We start from the raw sequence: 18,349 nt of genomic DNA, 5'->3' as shown, positions 1-18,349 counted from the left end.
AGCCACCGTCAACCGCATCCACAGAGCCAGAGCGGGTGGCAGTTCTTTCTCCTACCTTGCGGCCAAGACTTAGAACAAACTCCCCCTCTGCATCAGACAAAGTCAACACTGCACCTATTTAGGAAGGACCTCAAGACCTGGCTCTTTAAATGATCTATGGAGCTGCTTATACCCCCCAGCGCCTTGAGACTCATGGGTGAGTAGCGCTCTTCAAAAACCCTGATTGATTAATTGAGTGCTCACTACACAGGGACATACTAGCACCCTAATGTGGACTGCTGTCTTCGCGGTCATCCAAGTTCTCAACTCTGATGACCAGCATCATTATGGCACTGATAGCCCTATATCTGGAACTCCACAAGACGTCACTGATCCATTTATGCAGCATCCATTCCTCTCTCCACCAACTGCCATCGCCCTGGAGTCCGCAGCCCTGACTGCTACCTCCTCTGCTTCTTCACCACCAGGCACATTCTATATCATCTGTCTCAGCCTTTTCTTCACCACTGTCCACATTATCCAATTTCTTAACTGTAGTATCAATTACGGCCTTGTTTTAACAAGCTCATCGGCCGTCAGGACCTTCATGTCCTTTACACCTTCTGTTTTTATTCAGGTCTGCGGCTGCAGAATATGCTTCTGTCACTTCAAATAATGTCTGTCATTGTGCAATTCTATTACAGTCTGTGTCTCTCTCCATGGATATCCTGAGTTGGGACCCACAGAATATTCTGCACCACTTGGAGGAGTCTGTCCTTCTCCATCTCCGCTCACCACCACCACAACTACTCTGGATCCTGAACGCTCACATTGAAGCAATACGGGCAAACCTATCAAAAATGTAACCTGTGTATTTGCAGTGGCATTTCAGTACGCAAAGTCTGGGAGCACACTGTTCACAGACCCTCCCATGTTACATGGACCGCATCTGCTCTACAGACATCATCTAGGAAGCACATTTGGGCAACTCCTGCCTCCCTGATGCAGATGCCTTCAGATGCCACTCCCAAATTTTGCCCTGTGGTGTGATCATCCGGAGGGCTCAGCAGACCCTGAAAAGAAGCAAGCATAGACCATGGCGAGAACTTAGGATGAAACATCTGAATGAAATAAAAAGTGCATTAACATTACAGGATCGGCCGTTCATCCATACAGCTGGTACTTTTTACAAGAATTCTGTAAGGTTGGCTGAGCACGCACCCACCTTCAGCTTTCAGTGACTATGACTAGGCCTAGTAACATATTTGCTTCAGGAAGAAAGAATGCTCTATATGTTCTTGCCACCCAATTTCTTTTTTAAATTGGGTAGAGGTTCAAAAACAATCTCACTAGTGCATCCACTTATGGAGTGAAGTCTACACTTTCACCTAGTTGTTGAATTGGAAGATGTAGGGACAGTTTATGGCATATTGCAAGACGTTCACACAAGAGCAAAGTAGGTCTTCTTAGGGTTCCATATACATTTGGTATGGGATCAGTCATAATACCCCTTGCTTATTTTTACTGGCATAATAAAAAAGTGAAAGATGGCTAGATACAGGCAAATGTGTTTTATGAACAACAATTTCTTGATGTAAAAAACCCAGATGCTGCCTCTAGTGATTGTGTGTTTGTTCAGTTGTCTGGTGCATTACAGCACTTCATGATGATGGAATACGTCTGCTTAGATTAACTATTCAGCAGGTGTGTCTGTTGAGGGTAGATGTCAAGGGCACCTACCCTGTCAGTACCAGTCCCTAGGGTATCTACATTGGCAATGTCCTCTGTTGAAATGAGTAGTGAAGATCTAGGAATTTAAATGACTTGTTTTTACGTTGCCTGCTTGGACTTTCGCCAAGGACCTGAGGCCAGTAGCATTAACCTTGTAGGCACAGGGAAGGCAAATAATAGTCAATTGGTTGGCATGATATTCATGTCAAAGTGCAAGACTGCCTTTCAAAATCCAGTTATTAGAGCTGCCTATCTTCTTCAGGATTTTGATTACAGATAAACTAGGAGAGATCAATTATTGATCTTGTCATAACAAATTAAATTCTTAAGCATCGTATAGACGCCCAACCGTAAAGCTCCCTCTTGAAAAATCGACTGTAATTTAAAAGGAAATCTGATCAATCATAAAGAAACAGATGTTATCTCTCAGGGGATCGTCCTCAATAGAAAAAACAGGAGCATTGCATTACAGAGTCTCAAGGAAGACGACTCCTATTTACCCCTACTTTCAAAAGAAGAAGCAACAGAGTTCTGTGGTGGCTGTAATTTTATGGACACCACAGAGCCTGCTATAGGTATATTACTTGACATAGTTTACAAACATTGTGGCAAACTGTAATTTGAGACAGTCAGTGAGCTATAACAACCAGACACAGGAGTATCCGGTATTATAGGCCCTGGTGGGCAGGTGGGATTCTTGCAGCAAAGATCTTTTTGACTTCCGTTAGTACTTTGTTTTCTGGTTGGAGACTAAGGTGTTGGCCACAGATGGAACCAACATTCGCTTCAGCCACACCACGGAACTGCTCTGGAAAGACCACCACTGCATCCATTTCTCCTTTTCGAAACCCACCGCACACAAGCACACGCCATGCCTCCCATGCAGAAACTGGAACAAAGTCTCAAACACCTCACCTCTGCCGCACTCTTCCCCCTACACGAGAGACGCCAACACAGCAGCCAGCAACCTGCACCATTTGATATACTGCGCCAACACTCTTGCCCCCTCCAGAAATCCACCCGACGACACAACACGAAAGCCACCTGGTTCACCAGGACCTCCGAGATTCCAAGCGCTCTTGCCGACGACTTGAGAAATGTGGAGAAACAGCGAAACCCCGGAAGCATGCTCCGCCTATAAGACCGCCACCAGGGCACGCTACCAACTCATCAAATCAACTAAGAGAAACTTAGCACTGCCAGCTGGCTGTGATGTAACAGTAGCTGGGGATACTTTCAAATACTTGGAAATCCATGTCACCCATGATCCAGGGGTCTTCATGACCCTGAATCTCCAAGCTCTGAAGTACTGGGTTTTTAGAACCCAGCGGTGCAGGGGAACACACCCGAAGACTTCGAGTTCTTCCTGTTTCAGACCCACAGAAACACAGAGTCTTCTAGGTGAAGTCAAAGATCGTATTTATTGGCTGCAGACGAATTACAGGTATCCGAGAAGTACAACACAATGTATGTTCTCAGGAGACTGCTTAAACTTACAGAAACGGCCTTCTCCTTATATACAAAATATCATGCTTCAGGCACACATTCCTCGTTTTACGATATGGTCATTCATATGTATTCATTACAAACGAAAAGGCAGAGTCATGATGACCATCCCACATTCCAGTTCAGCCAGCCCACAATTATTTACCTAGCGAGGCTCAGATCCCTCATCAGATATCAACAGACCCCAATAAACACGGGCACCTCCTGTTTGTAAAACAAGCCATAAAGCAGGAAGAGTCAGGTGTGAAAGAGATTAGCCGGAGGCTTGTGTGGGATGTAAAGGCTTTATGGTGTGTCAAACCCTGATGCTAATCACAGGTGGCCGTAGGACGGGGAGCTCGTGAGACCGGACTGACCTGGGGCGGTGGAGCCAAATTGCACAGGTCATAGAGAAGTCAAATAGAAGGCACATGTGTTCTGAAGGCCTGTGCACGTCCTTAATGCGCAGCCTATGTGAGGGCAACCATAAGATGGCTACCGCTCCAAAACGGAACCCACGAAGTCGATGTGTAATATCATATACAAAGTGAATCCATCGATGAAACGTTATGCAAAACACTTGTACATACTGCATTGGCCATTCGCGGTTCGCTGATACCGGAATAGGCACAATAAGGCCATGCCTCCTACGCGATCCCAAATTTTAAAGTACCACAGACCCTCCTTTTACCCTTACATAGGCAATAACTATACTCATATTAATCCGAGTCCAGGTCTATATTCATAAGGTCATGGAGATGTTGCTGTAGCATCATCCTATTACTTGGCTCGTCCCTCGATACAGATTTCCTTACACATAATGTAGCACAGAGGCCACATATCGCGGGAGCACACTGTACACACAGACAGAACAGGAAAAGAATGGCTAAGATCATTCCAATGACCATCAGAATTTTCCATCCCCAGGCAGATATCAGTTCCCAGAACCACCCCATCAGTGACCAATCTCCTTTATCCACATGTATAGATTCGGATATTTTATGCAGTTTGGAGATGGCTTGATAAACTGTTGGAGCGTTATCTGGTATGAAAATGCAACAGCTAGATTGGATGACCTTACATACCCCACCGCGGTCTGCAAGTATGACGTCTAGAACCATATGGTTCTGCAAAGTCATGAGGCGATCCGCTTGGAGCTCAGCTGTCAAATTACCAAGGGCACCAGCCGTAACATTAACAGTGGTTTCCACTACATGGGTCAGTTGTCTCAGGTTCCTACTATTGACCATTGGTCCCCAAAACGGCAGGAAACCCAAGAAAAAGTCTCCCGCTTCCTGACCAGCAGTATCCTCCTGACTAAAAACGCCTCTCACAACTCTGGTCTTGTGGTAATCAGAGGCAGCAGTAAATGTTGGCGGTAGCAAGTTTGCAATATAACATGTGCCCGAGAAATCAGGGAGCAACCATGTATATGCTCGGTCATTGCAGACAAAATATGTACCCTTGGCAGCCAAATCACAGGTGGCCGTAGGACGGGGAGCTCGTGAGACCGGACTGACCTGGGGAGGTGGAGCCAAATTGCACAGGTCATAGAGAAGTCAAATAGAAGGCACATGTGTTCTGAAGGCCTGTGCACGTCCTTAATGCGCAGCCTATGTGAGGGCAACCATAAGATGGCTACCGCTCCAAAATGGAACCCACGAAGTCGATGTGTAATATCATATACAAAGTGAATCCATCGATGAAACGTTATGCAAAACACTTGTACATACTGCATTGGCCATTCGCTGTTCGCTGATACCGTAATAGGCACAATAAGGCCATGCCTCCTACGCGGTCCCAAATTTTAAAGTATCACAGCTCCCCTGCGGCGGCTACAAAGAGACACTAAATACTGGCAATCTCTGCCACTAACGCTTTTGGGAAAGACAGCACTTTTTAAGATGATGGCGCTTCCGAGGTTCCTTTACGCCCTGCAAAACATGCCTTTCTTGGTCCTCCAGTCCTGTTTCCGAGCCATAGAAGCAGAAGTCACCAAACTCTCTGGAATAACCAGCTTGCATAGCTATGACTGTTCTGAACCTGGTACGATGGCGGCATCGCACTGCCGAGCATACAAACATACTATTGGACGTCCCAATTAACTGTCATTAATCATTGACTACATGTCCCCCACATGGACCCGGCCTATGGTTTAGATAGACTCGAGTTGGGCGTGGAGGGACTGTATCGAGCACTCTATAACAAGACCCGGGCCCTGGCAAACCAAACAAACCACACACTCCAGATATGGAACATAGTACACAGAAAGTTGGGGTGGCATAACAAGATCATACAAGCAACGCCCCTCTGGGTATGGATAAGTTAGGCCGGTTGGATAACAGTAAAGGCTTCAAGCACTGGGACAATATAGGGATATCCAAGGTTGGGGATCTCTGGGTGCGGGGACAGGTGGTCCCCTTTACACGGCTCCAGGATCAATACAAGATGGCACCGACAGAGCAGTTCCCCTACCACCAGATCAAGCACGCACTGGAGGCGGTGATTCCCCCTGACACTACTCCACCTGAGGCCTCACCGTTAGAGGATAGATTACTAACGGATCATATGAATACAAGAGTAATCTCCATGACATATCAAAAGATTATCAACAACATGCCTGACCACATGCAAAGGCTCCGAGACAAATGGCGGGAGAAGGTAGGAGACCTAGATGACACTGATTGGCAAGAAGCGCTAGCATCACCCAGAGAAGTAGCGATTGCCTCCAAAACTACGTCTCGTACAGCTTAAGATACTCCATAGAATTTACTACACCAGAACCACTCTCCATAAGTTAGGGAAAGCTGATGCCCAACTCTGTCTGCTACAATGCTGGGCGATTGATACCTTCTTTCATACACTTTGGGACTGCCCCGCAATAATGTCATACTGGAAATCAGTCATGAACACCATCACAAGAGTTAGCGGGAACCCAGTCCGTCCAGAGCCCAAACGCTGCCTGTTAAATATTTGGGAGGCAACGGACCTTAACTTCACAGCACAGACATGGGCTACACTGGGAATGATGCTGGCAAAAAGAAACATCGCCAAACATTGGGGTGTAGCCATCACACCCACACATACGAAGTGGTGCAAAGATATGGACATGGCCATGGTGGCGGAAAAGACCATATATGTGCGTAGAGGTTGTCCGAAAAAGTGGATAAAACTGTGGGGAGGATGGAACACCTACAGGGGGGAATATGTGCATTGCCAACAGTAACCCATAAAATAGAACTGAATTAATGTAAAGGATGCTAATGTAGACGCTGATGTAACCGCACGAAGCAACATATGAGCAATATTACAACAGTCATGACACACGAGATGTAGTATATAAAAATGAATTTATTTAATATTTGAAGTGTAAACGAATGCCATAACTGTGCCACTTATGATCAAATAAAAAGAAATAAAAAAAAAATGGATGGACACTGATATCTTTATATAACCAGTGCCCCCTACCGGCGACGTGAGAGCTTTGAAGTTTCCGGATCCAGCCAGACGCCTGGGTTTATTCTTTAGGTGTAGAATGTGCTGGTAGTTTGAATATCCACCATTAAGATTGTTACCACTGGTAAGTAACTTTTTCTTCTTTGCTAACCCAAGCAATTCTTCCAGCCTTTCTGAGTCTTTCTGTGTGTATTCATCTCAATTCATACTATTTTCGCAGTTCCATTAGTGATACTGCAATTGTTGTTGTTAGACTTCACTCTTATTTTGACAATTTGGAGAATTTCCGAAAACGAGGAGAAATCCCAGGCATTATGTTCAAGACTTTTCTCTTTTTGTTAATGAATCCCATGTTCCAGAACAAAAAATTTAAGATCATCTTAGATTGCGTTAGTTGGCAAGTGCATGGAGTGGGATACTTTTGCACTTTCTGCAGATGTAGAACACATTATAAACTTTCCATAATCATTGGCCGAAAAGAGGAAGCTTCTAGAACTTTGAACATGTACATGCTAGCAGTATTTCCTGTTTCCAAGTTTTGGGCGCTTTAGTTAGTAAGTTTTTTTTATTAAAAAGATTTGAAAAACTTGGCCTTCGACCCCTGGATACAATGTATACGTGTACAAGATACAGCTATGTCTTTACGACTTATCATTCATCAATTTCTGTCCCTCAATGCTATTACAGCCAGTCTCATCATTATTCTTTGCCTATTTTTCTCCACTTTTTTAGATGTAAGAACATTAGTTGATTTATGTAGGTTTTTACCATGGAGGTGGTTTATTTTCATATTATTCGACATCCTAAAACATATACCAGGACACACATAAGGATGGTAGTTTATCTGTTTTTTCTGGCGTAACCAAGACTTTGCCTGGTAAAACATTTAAAGACCTCTTAGATGTTCACCCAGCCTCTAAGATTAGGCTACACGCCACAAATCAGTCAGGAGTCCTCACCTTCCAGTGCATCCCCAGGCATGTCTACATTTGGCACTCACTCAGCAGATGGAGCAATGACTTCAAATGCTTTTTGGACGGTGCAAGATAAGAGAGCACGCTGAAGGCGGTAAATTTGTTTGGAATCAGTTTTTCAACATATTTTCTTTTAACGCGATTTTAAAGTGATGCTAGAAATGTAGACATTGATGTTGTTAAAATATGCATAATATGTGTTTCCGATCTTGTGATGAGCGCAGATTTCCCCACCTGTTCCAGTGGAATTTACAATTTTCTAAATAATGCAACTTTATATTTCCATTTTCTTTTTGGCCCCTTAATGATTTTTCAATAGGCACATCTTAAGAAGGATAACAGTAAGTGTTCAATAAAGTGTCTGCATGATGGAAAGCCAGTGTTGTGAAGTTTGAGCACTGAAGTTTAAATAATTTTGTTCAACAAATACACTAAGAAATAGGAAAGAAAGTTCCCCCTCAAAAGATAGTTGTGAGGAAGGCACATATGAATTATGATTGTGGTTGGTCCTTTCATTTCACTGAACTGACCTTGTGAAATGTAGTGTTTTCATTGTTTTTTCTAACCAGAGCAGTGACCAAAGATATATTGCTCACACTCTTTTCTTTAACAAAATCAGAAGTATCTTCCACCAGGTAGGAAAATCTGCGCCACGCATCCTGGTTGATGATGTGTTGGTGCAGAATAGCAGAAGCAGCAAAAAAGTGTGACAAGTGATATCAAACTAAACTATTGTTGATCAGCATTGCAAAACACTTATATGTATGTTGCTTTTTTGACCGTGTGTAAAAATGTGTGTCCAAATAAGTTCTGGTTGAGAACTTGTAAGCAATTGTAGTATTGCATCACAATTGGTTTATAAACCTTTTTTTTTTGCTTTTCAAGATGTTGATTATGTTACACCCCTCTGCTCCCAAGTTGTATATGAAGGATTAGTGGACGACATTTTCAGGATTAAATGCGGTATGTTGAACGACAATTAATATTATAATTGATTTTACAGTAATTGCTGCATGAAACCTTAAAATTGTGGAACTGTGAAATATTGTGTTTTATTCCATACATTATTATAAATCAGTTCAGTTGCATTCCTGGCAGGGCAGCCTCCTCGTAACCCCCGCGCAACAACACAAACACGGACCACCTTCTTTAGTGCAAGGAATTTATTCGCTCAACTGCTTGATGTCGCCATAACGTTTCGGCTCCCCTTGAGCCTTGATCACATGACAACAAATGAAAATACATCACTTCCTTAAATAGGAGGAACCTTTCAAAGCACGTGATATCATTGGGGTATAGGAATGGAAGACAGACTTGAGTTTGGTATGTTGCTATAAACCAAACGATATTTACATTTTGGTTTTTGTAATAAACACCCAAAGTTGTTTACTGGTTAGATTAATATCCACGAAACAATATCCGATAATTGTATATATTGTTATAAAATCAGCTATCGGGATAAATCCCACATCATCCTCCAAATATGATTCCTAATGCCTTCATTAATATTAATTAAACTGCAGCTCCCTACAGTCGTGCTTGCGGTATGAGGTAGTTCGTTGAGTGCAAAATTTGTGCTAATAAATTAACACAGAATTCAATAATTTAACACTCAAATGCAATGCATTAAAAAACAGTTATACATGAAAAAACCCTTAAAACCAATTTAAATACGTTAATAAACATTGGCAATTTCATAAAAAACAACAACTCTGTGCAATGTAAGTGCAAATGGGGAAAGGATGGCCTCAGCTGATCCCAGCTGCCAAATTATTTTAGTATGACCTCGGACCTGCCTTCCCAATCTATGATACAGGATACAATTCTTATGAGTAGTCCAGATAATTGATTAAGAGTGATGGGAATTATCTACATCATGGGTTTGCAGTATTTAAAGATATCAAAGAGAATAGGCTAAGATATATTTAATGAAACAAAGATGGGCGAGTGCTTTCCATATGTTAGTACATATAATTCAGCATACCATCAACCCTGGGGAACCTAATTGGTGATGTGGTATATATTGCTGCGCAATCTTATTGATATGATTCTGGCATGATTCATCCCAAGGGATGGTGACTATATTTATTCTTTTAAAACAATAAATAAATTACTAAAAGATAAAAAATAATTTCCCCCTTTAAAATAACCTTTTAATAAAAACCCTCAATGGTTTATTATAGTCCCAAATCTTGGGCCAGAATTCATTCATATTGCTACTAACAATTACACTCTATTAGTTCCAATAAATATTTGAATACATTAGTAAATAGATATGTGTCCTGAGAGCGGTTTAATGTAAGATAGTATGCATATCTTCAGTGACATTAAGCCCAATGGGGGATTTCGAGTTCAGCTGGAGTATGTACCTTGTTTCCATCTGTCTTAACCTCGCTTCCCGATTTCCCCCACGTCTACTCGGTGGCACCGAGTCAATGACAAAAAAAAAAAAGAAAGGTCCTTGTTGTTGCTACGGTGTACCTCCTTAAAATGTCGTGCCACCGGGTAGGTATTGTCCTGATTTGTAATCGCCCTCAAGTGCTGGAGGATACGTTTGTGTACCTCCAGTTTCGTACTCCCTACATACTTAAGTGCACATGTGCATTGAAGCACATATATGGCGTATTCGGTTTTGCAAGTTAAAACCTTCTCTATGTTATATTTTTTGTCACTAAAACCATCTTTAAAATACTTAGTGTTAACCCCATGTGTGCAAGCTTTGCACGTTTTGCATTTAAAAAATCCTCCATTTGATTGGAGCCAACCAGTTTTTTCCATCACCTCCGGATTAGTATCAACAATAAGGTCTTTTAGGGAGGATGCCCGACTAAAAGTTAAAGTAGCTCTGCGAGGTAAAGTTGGACCTATGATAGGATCACTTAACAAAATGGGCCAATTACGATTGAATATGCGATAAAGATCCGCATGTTGTTTGCTATATCCTGTTATTATCCTGAAAGTATTTTGAGGTTCAGATTGAGATGGGTTAAAGGGCTGAATGACCTTAGTTGTGTCATAATTGTTGAGTAGCTCTTGTCTAGATTTCATTAGAGATCTACTAATGGCCCCCTCAATAGTTTTCACAGAATACCCCCTTTGCAAGAATCTAGATTTGCTGGATTCTTGGGCCGCTTTTAATTCGATTTCATCACTGCAGACCCTTCGAATTCGAAGCATCTCACCATAAGGTATGCTCATGATGAGATGTTGGGGGTGTGCGCTAGTCGCATGCAGGATAGTGTTGCCAGCTGTTTTTTTCCTAAACAGTTTAGTTTCAATGGTCCCATTGTGGATATACACTACAGTATCCAAGAAAGTGACCTCGGACTGACTGAGATTCACCGTGAAATTGAGATTGTAATCATTGATATTAATTAGATCCACAAAGTTAACAGCTGCTTCTCCAGTACCGTCCCATACCACAAATAAATCATCGATGTACCGATACCATGTTACAACGTTTGTATCCATTATGGCCTTGTATTCCCTTCTGAGGACCAGCTCCTCCCAAGCTCCCATGTGTAAACATGCGTAGCTTGGAGAGAAGCTGGCCCCCATGGCTACTCCTTGGAGCTGTCGGTACATCAAATTATTAAACATAAAAATGTTATTATGTAAACAGATTTTCACCATTTCTAATAGCATTGTGGTATGGTCAGAAAAGACATTATTATAAATATATATAATTATATATATATATATATATATATATATATATATATATATATATTCACTTAAAAAACCATAGGTTTCACACATGTTATAGTTAGGTGGATATATCACTCGTAAAAAACCAATGAAATTCCCCCGTTATAGTTACTTCAGATAACTATAACTCGCGCGCCCGCAGTCCTCTGCTCATGACGTCACATATTACATCACTCATGACATGGTCACAGGCATCACTCTTGACATCACTGATGACATCATCCTTATGATAGAGTGGCGGTCGCGCGAGTTATAGTTATCTGAAGTAACTATAACGGGGGATTTCATTGGTTTTTTACGAGTGAAATATCCACCGAACTATAACATGTGTGAAACCTATGGTTTTTTAAGTGAATTTGCAAGGTTTTTTAAATGCTAATTCCTAACTATAACGTGTGTGAAACCTATGGTTTTTTCAGTGAATTTGTATGTTTTTTTAAATGCTAAGTTATGTATGTATTATTATTTTTTTTATAAATTTATTTTTCAATAAACTACGGATTATTTTTTTTAAATGGTTTTTCACCGTGCACGCACGGTGCGCGCACCCCCGCGATTTAAAAAAAAAAATTAAATGTTTTTTACTGCCTTCAGGGTCCTTCAGGGACCCCCTGACAAAGGCCAGGGGGTCAGGAACTCTCTACCCTGCCCCCTTTTCACGTTCGCCACCTTCCTTTTCCACTCTCGCACTGAAAACAAACAAAATGGCGGCCGACACTTCCTGATTTTGACCGATTCGAACGTTGACTGACATGTAACAACCAATCAGAATTACGCTCGCGCACGTTAGGGTAAAAAGCACATACATATCTATAGCCGCGCACCGTGCGCGCACCGTGCGCGGCTATAGATATGTATGTGCTTTTTACTGCAATTTTCTCTGGAACTACTGAACAGATTGACTCCATATATGCAAAAGGCACATCCCTGACCTGAGGACTACCTCTCTGCCAAATTTCAAGTAATTCTGTTCAGCCGTCCGGGCTGTACCTTCGACTAAAGGTCCTATGGGAAAATGCATGGGGAAAACGCGTTTTGGGACCCCCCTTTTTTCTCGTCCCCCGCTTGACGAATCCCCCGAGACTTTCAGGGTAGGAGCTGAGCGGAGCGCCCCATTAGTTTTGAAAATTTCGCGAAGATTCGTCAACCAGCGCCAAAGTTATTCAAAATAGAATTTTGAGATTTCCTATGGAAACACGGTCCTAACTAGAACTATCTACTGGCGACCGCCAGTAGATTATATATATATATATATATATATCTATATATATATATATATATAATAGATATATATATATATTTTTATATATATAGATATATATATATATATATAGATATATATATATAGATATATTACAGGGACATTATAGGAAATAGAACGTTATAGTTAGGCTGAGATTTCACTTGTACAAAACCAGTGAAATTGAGCAGTTATAATTACCTGAGCTAACTATAACATACGTCCCCACAATGCACTACTTATGACTTCACATATTACATCACTCATGACCTGGTCAGTGATATCACTCAACACATCTCAAATGACATCACTGATGATATTATCAAGTGATTGGAAGTGTTTTCAAGAGTTTATGGGTGTTAAACATATATACGAACCTACTACAAAAGGTAAATTAGTATACTTGGTGCACTACTACTGAGTTATACTACTTCTAATGTATATTATGTGAGTGGCTGTGTGACTGTATGTATCCTTGTGTGTATGGGTGTGTAAGTGGCAGTATGGGTGTATAAGTGGGTGTGTAAGTAGCCGAGTTGGTGAGTGACATGCTGTGTGAGTGGCGGTATTGGTGAGGGGGGCTGTGTGACCCCCCTCCCGGGACGATTTTGGCTACGGGATCCCATCCCCTGGATCCCAGTCCTTTGAAAATAAAAAATAAATATGTATAAAGTAAAAGGAAGGGGACCGAGCAGCCCTCCTCCCAAGGCAATTTGGGCCCTGGGGACCACATCCTCCGGGGCCAGGCTTCCATTTTGTTTGTTTAAAAATAAATAAATAATGGAGGAGGGCAGCTTGGCCCTCCTATCTGCCTAATTTCGGCCCCGGGTACAGCATTCCCCAGGGCCTGGCCTCTAATGTGGGTGCCCTATCAGACTGAAATTATAAGCCCGGGGAGGTGGTGGTCCCCAGGGCAGCAGGGAAGGCCATATGGGCCTCCCCCGCATCTTTTTAGAAAAGGGGCCCCAGGGAGGTGTTGGTCCCTGGGGCATTAGTAAGCCCCAGGAGTGGGTGTGTGTGCCCCCTCCTATATTTACATAATACCCCTGGGACCTGGCCCACCTAGTGGACGATAATAGATGAAGTGTGGGAGCCCATGCGGATCCTGCAGATGTTTTATTTTTTTAAATAATGCTTTTTTGGGCTACAAAGCGAACTCAACTAAAGTATCACACGACCTCCTAGGGCGGGGGTAGGATATGCCAATTTACCAAAATAAAGGACATATAGAGTCTTCCAGTCATTTTTTAAATTTATTTATTAATGTTTTAATAGCAAACACATTAATAAGACAGGTTACAGTTCGGCCATACGTGCGCACGATTACAGTTTACATTACATGTTAATATATAGGTGACAGTACAAACAATTCTTGTCTTACAGTTCCAGATGTTGCATTTCTGCCCCCCCTGGATCTCATCAAAAACCCCAACACTGCTTGACATCTTTCTCCGTACAATATGTAATAAATTTTAAGTCTATTCCATTGTTACCACTTCTCCCTCTGGTTCACCAGTTTCCTTACCCACAAGTTATTTTTGGGACATACCCCAAATTCTTTTAGATGGCTCTCAGGGGAATTAATTTACTATATATATCTGATTGAGTGTTGCAATATAGCCTATCTTTACGCCAGTCTTTAAGGGTTGGAGGCGGTCCTCTAGCCCAGCGCATTGCAACTTGACACTTGGCGAGTAATAATCCTATCGCTAGTAGTTTTCTGACACTTTTTTCTACCTTGGCTACAAAGCCCAGTAGGGCTACGAGTGAATCAGGTGTGAGTGAAATCCCTGTAATCTTCCCCCAAAGCATGAAAAATCTTCTTCCAAAACTCAGGGATGTCAGGGCAGTGCAACGCGCCACATGCATGGATCCTGCATTGTGCTCAGTACAACAATCACATTTTGCTGTGTCACGGAAACCGTAACAATGGAGTCTCTCTGAAGTATAGTATGCTACATAAGTGAATTTGAAATGGATTAACCAATGTCTACCGTTCAAAGAGATAAGCTTAGTAATTTCGTGCCATGCGTGCCTACATTTGTCATCTAGCGCCTGTCCTAGATCATGATGCCACACTGATCGCGCATTTGTCAGCTGGGGCCTTCTGGCTTCTTGAGCAGCCCTATAGATTCTAGTGACCAATTTATCTGGTGCGGTGTTGCAGATTTTCTAAGAGACCGCAGGCACCTCCTGAAGCTCCTGCAAGTCTTCCCCCAAAATAGCCCGTAATTCATTCCTAGCGCTGTAAAATTGAAATCGGGTTAGGGTCGAGACCTCAGGGTCATCAATGGATAACTCATCCTAGTCTCACATCTTGCCTTCATTGAAGAAGTAGCCCATTTTGTTAATGCCTATTTTTTGAGGGTGTGACATCCCTGTCGTTCCCCGCCCTGAACCAAGTGCACCATTCCAGTGGAGCAGGCGGAGAGTACAGCAAGGCTCCCGATTGTTTTTCTCGAAGTGTTTCCCATGCATGGGTCATGGAATTTAGGGAGTCGAGAATACTGTGTCTACTGTTTGGAGTCCCGAATAGCATCCTATGTAGAATCCCAGGACTAGCCGTATCCCTCTCAATATAGAGGTGTGGTAACTCGTCCGGGCCATGAAACCAATAATGTACATGTGTGCTTTGTGCAGCTCTGTAGTAAAGCTCTAGGTCAGGTGCACCTAGTCCTCCCGTATTTTAGGGGAGTGTCAGAGTGTCCCAGTTTACTCTTGGCTGGCTCCCTGTCCAGGCCAAGAGGATCATCTGGGAGCACAATTTTGCAAATTTAGATCTCAGTAAAACCATTGAGGTTGTGAAGGAAGAGGAATAAAAATCTGGGGAGTACCACCATTTTCATGATGGAAATACGACCTGCCAGAGACAGGGGAAATCTAATCCAGCGCGTAATATCTTCATCCAATTTGTGAAATGCCTTACCATAGTTTTCCATTAGTACTTTTGTCTGGGTCTGTGCAATTGAATACCCAAGTAGCTGACTGCATCTGTGGTCCACTGCAATGAGAAATCCAATTGTACTGGGATCATGGTTGGACTCAGGGGGAATATGATGGATTTCTCCCAGAGAGGTCACCATACCTAACAACCTAATTCAATAATGGGGATAGATTTATCTCCGGATTTCAGCAATGTAAAGCAATGTATTGTCAGCGTACATCAACACATTGAGACGATATCCTGGAAAATGGATTCTCCTATGCCCATGGTATTCCCTCAGAGCACATGGCAGCGGTTCCGCCACTAAGGCGTAAAGGAGTGGGGCCAATGGGCAACCCTGGTGAGTCCCTCTGGAAACCCTAATGTGAGAAGTGACCCTATCACCTATTCTAATCCTGGCTGTGGGGTAATTCTACAATACTGAAACCAAACGAATAAAGATGTCACCAGTTCCCACACGCCTAAGAACTGCCCTCATGAATGCCCACTCTTTAGAGTCGAAAGCCTTTTCGGCATCCAGGAAAACTGGGGCTGCCTTAACCTCTTGGTCAATTCTCTGCAGGACCCCAAACGTTGTCCTAAGGTTGTAGGACATATTACGACCAAGAACGAATCCTGCCTGTTCAGAGCAGACCAACAATGGTATCAAGGGTGAAAGCTGATTAGCCAGGACCTTGGTGAAGACTTAGTGTCTACATTCAGCAGGGACAGTGGCCTGTAGGAGGCACAGCAGTCATATGGTTCGCATATGACTGCAAACCATATTGTTACTGTATGATTGTCGCCCTTCAAGAGTGCGACAATCAGTGCCTCTCTCATTGTGGGGGGGGGGCATTTTTTCTGACTCAGCCATTTTTTCAAATAGTGTAGTCAGGTGGGGTAGCAACAACTCTTGATATGCTTTATAGAAGGCAACCGTGAGCCCGTCCAGACCTGGGGCGCTCCCCACTCTCATAGTCTTGAGAGCTGCAATAATCTCCCTTGGCTCTAAAGGCGTCATCAGGTGTTCTTTATGCTCATAAGCGAGACACAGCATTTTGATATGTTCTAAATATTCTCTGATAGCTTCATCACGCGAGAAAACACACAATTTGTATTATTAAGCATAGTATCGGTTAAACCGGTCCACTATAGGGTCTGAATTACTCTATGGAATCCCATTCTCATCTTGGTTCTGTACTATAACTGCAGAGTCCCTCCTTGGTCGGAGCAGCTTAGCCAAAGTTGCCCCTGGCCGCTCCCCCTCCCCATATGCTCTTGCCGAGGGGCTTTACTTCACTATCCGCTGTGTCATTGTATTCATCTAGAGCCTTCTTAATTTCCTCAAGAACTGTAGAGTCATTAGTGTTTGGCTGGCTGCTTTCTAGGTGAGCTATTTCCTTTTCTAGTCTTTTCAGTCCATCCCTCAGCGATCTAACTATGCCTGCATGTTTGGAGATGACCACCCCTCTAATATAAACTTTGAATGTTTCTCACATCGTTAGAAAACTACTGACGGATCCTAAATTATTCCCGAAAAAATCTTCTATAGCGACTGCCAACTTGGTTTTAAAGACCGAGTCTGACAGAAAGTATGGAGGGAACCTCTGTAGAAATGGCTGGGGCTTCGGCGCGAGTAATTCTATTTCTATAAGAACTGGGAAGTGATCTGAATATGTTCTACTCAGTGGATCACAGCCCAACACCTGTGGTACCAGGTTTTTAGAGATTAACCAATATTCTATTTAGGTGTGGATATCGTGGGCATATGTGTGAAGCCCGAGGGGTGAGAGTGGCGATGCCTCCAAATATTGAGGAGATCAAGCTGATCCGCCATTTTAATAATTTCACTAGCTGCTACGGAGGGGCGGCGTGTAGGGCCTTTTGAGCGGTCAAGTTCCAGATTCAGAACACAATTAAAGTCCCCATCTCAAATTAGCGGCAAGTCTCCATATTGATAGAGGCGATCGCTGAGTGTAGAATTGGTGATCATCATTATTAGGGCAATAGACATTAACCAATAGCACCACCAGTCCCTCCTTTTGGCATCTGTTAATCACATATCTGCCGTTCCTATCCATATCCATCCCCTGCTGTAGGGTGATACCTGATTTTGGGTTAACCCAGCTTAATACCCCACATACATGAGTGGTGAAGCCCGCTGTATGAAAAATCCTTTGTAACTTTTTGAGTCTCAGTATATATTGCCTGTGGGTGGCAAATGTGTCTCTTGAAGTAGTGCAACGTCCATCTTTGGTCTTTTAAGGTATGCCACAACCTTCCTATCTTTTCTGTGATCATTTAAGCTTCGCACATTGCATGTAATAAACCTCAGCGACCTCCCAACTCTAAGATACGCGTCAGATTGCAACGTGTCACCCATGCCAACTAATGAACAGCAATTCGTATCTGCACACTACTAACCAAGCGATCCACCTGTCAACAGAATAACATTTGAAATTTACTTTGCCCATAATCCCTCCCACACCATTCCCTCCCAAACAGAATGTAGTCTAAATATTGCCCTTCCATGTCTCACCCTATAAACCCCAAACAAAAACCAGCAAATTTACAATACTCCATCTACGTGGCTCACACATGGGGGTGGATGTTGCCAGCTGTGTCACCCTTTGATAGCCCATCTTTCAAGGCCCAACCTTCTGAGTATCAGTGCTTGTTGTATCAAAATAGATGTGAAATAGACCTCCCACCTCGACCCTCGCTTCCCCTAGCACCCCCTGGGGCAGCTAGGCATCAGTAATCGTGTCAAACAAGAACCCCCTTACCCAATTCTTTATATCTTGTCCTTATTGTAGCACTCTCCCCTACCAGAGCCTACATGGGACCCATTCC

General features: G+C 42.9%; 1 protein-coding gene across 2 annotated transcripts in view; it reads left to right on the top strand.

Moving 5' to 3' along the window:
* The window catches only part of VPS33B (VPS33B late endosome and lysosome associated), a 613,489-nt gene that overhangs the window by 224,007 nt on the left and 371,133 nt on the right, over nucleotides 1-18,349 (top strand). For both annotated transcript variants that reach the window (XR_014978823.1, XM_085644389.1), the window contains exon 11: nucleotides 8,511-8,588. Coding sequence is in view for 1 of the 2 variants with exons in the window: in XM_085644389.1 (XP_085500515.1) it covers nucleotides 8,511-8,588 (78 nt within the window). In the remaining variant the exon portion in view is untranslated. The remainder of the gene's footprint in view (nucleotides 1-8,510; nucleotides 8,589-18,349) is intronic.

This window comes from Triturus cristatus, chromosome 3_1, assembly GCF_964204655.1.
Source record: "Triturus cristatus chromosome 3_1, aTriCri1.1, whole genome shotgun sequence".
Taxonomy (NCBI): Eukaryota; Metazoa; Chordata; class Amphibia; order Caudata; family Salamandridae; genus Triturus; species Triturus cristatus.
The sequence above is the reverse complement of the archived record's forward strand: the minus strand, read 5'-3'. Positions and strand labels throughout refer to the sequence as shown.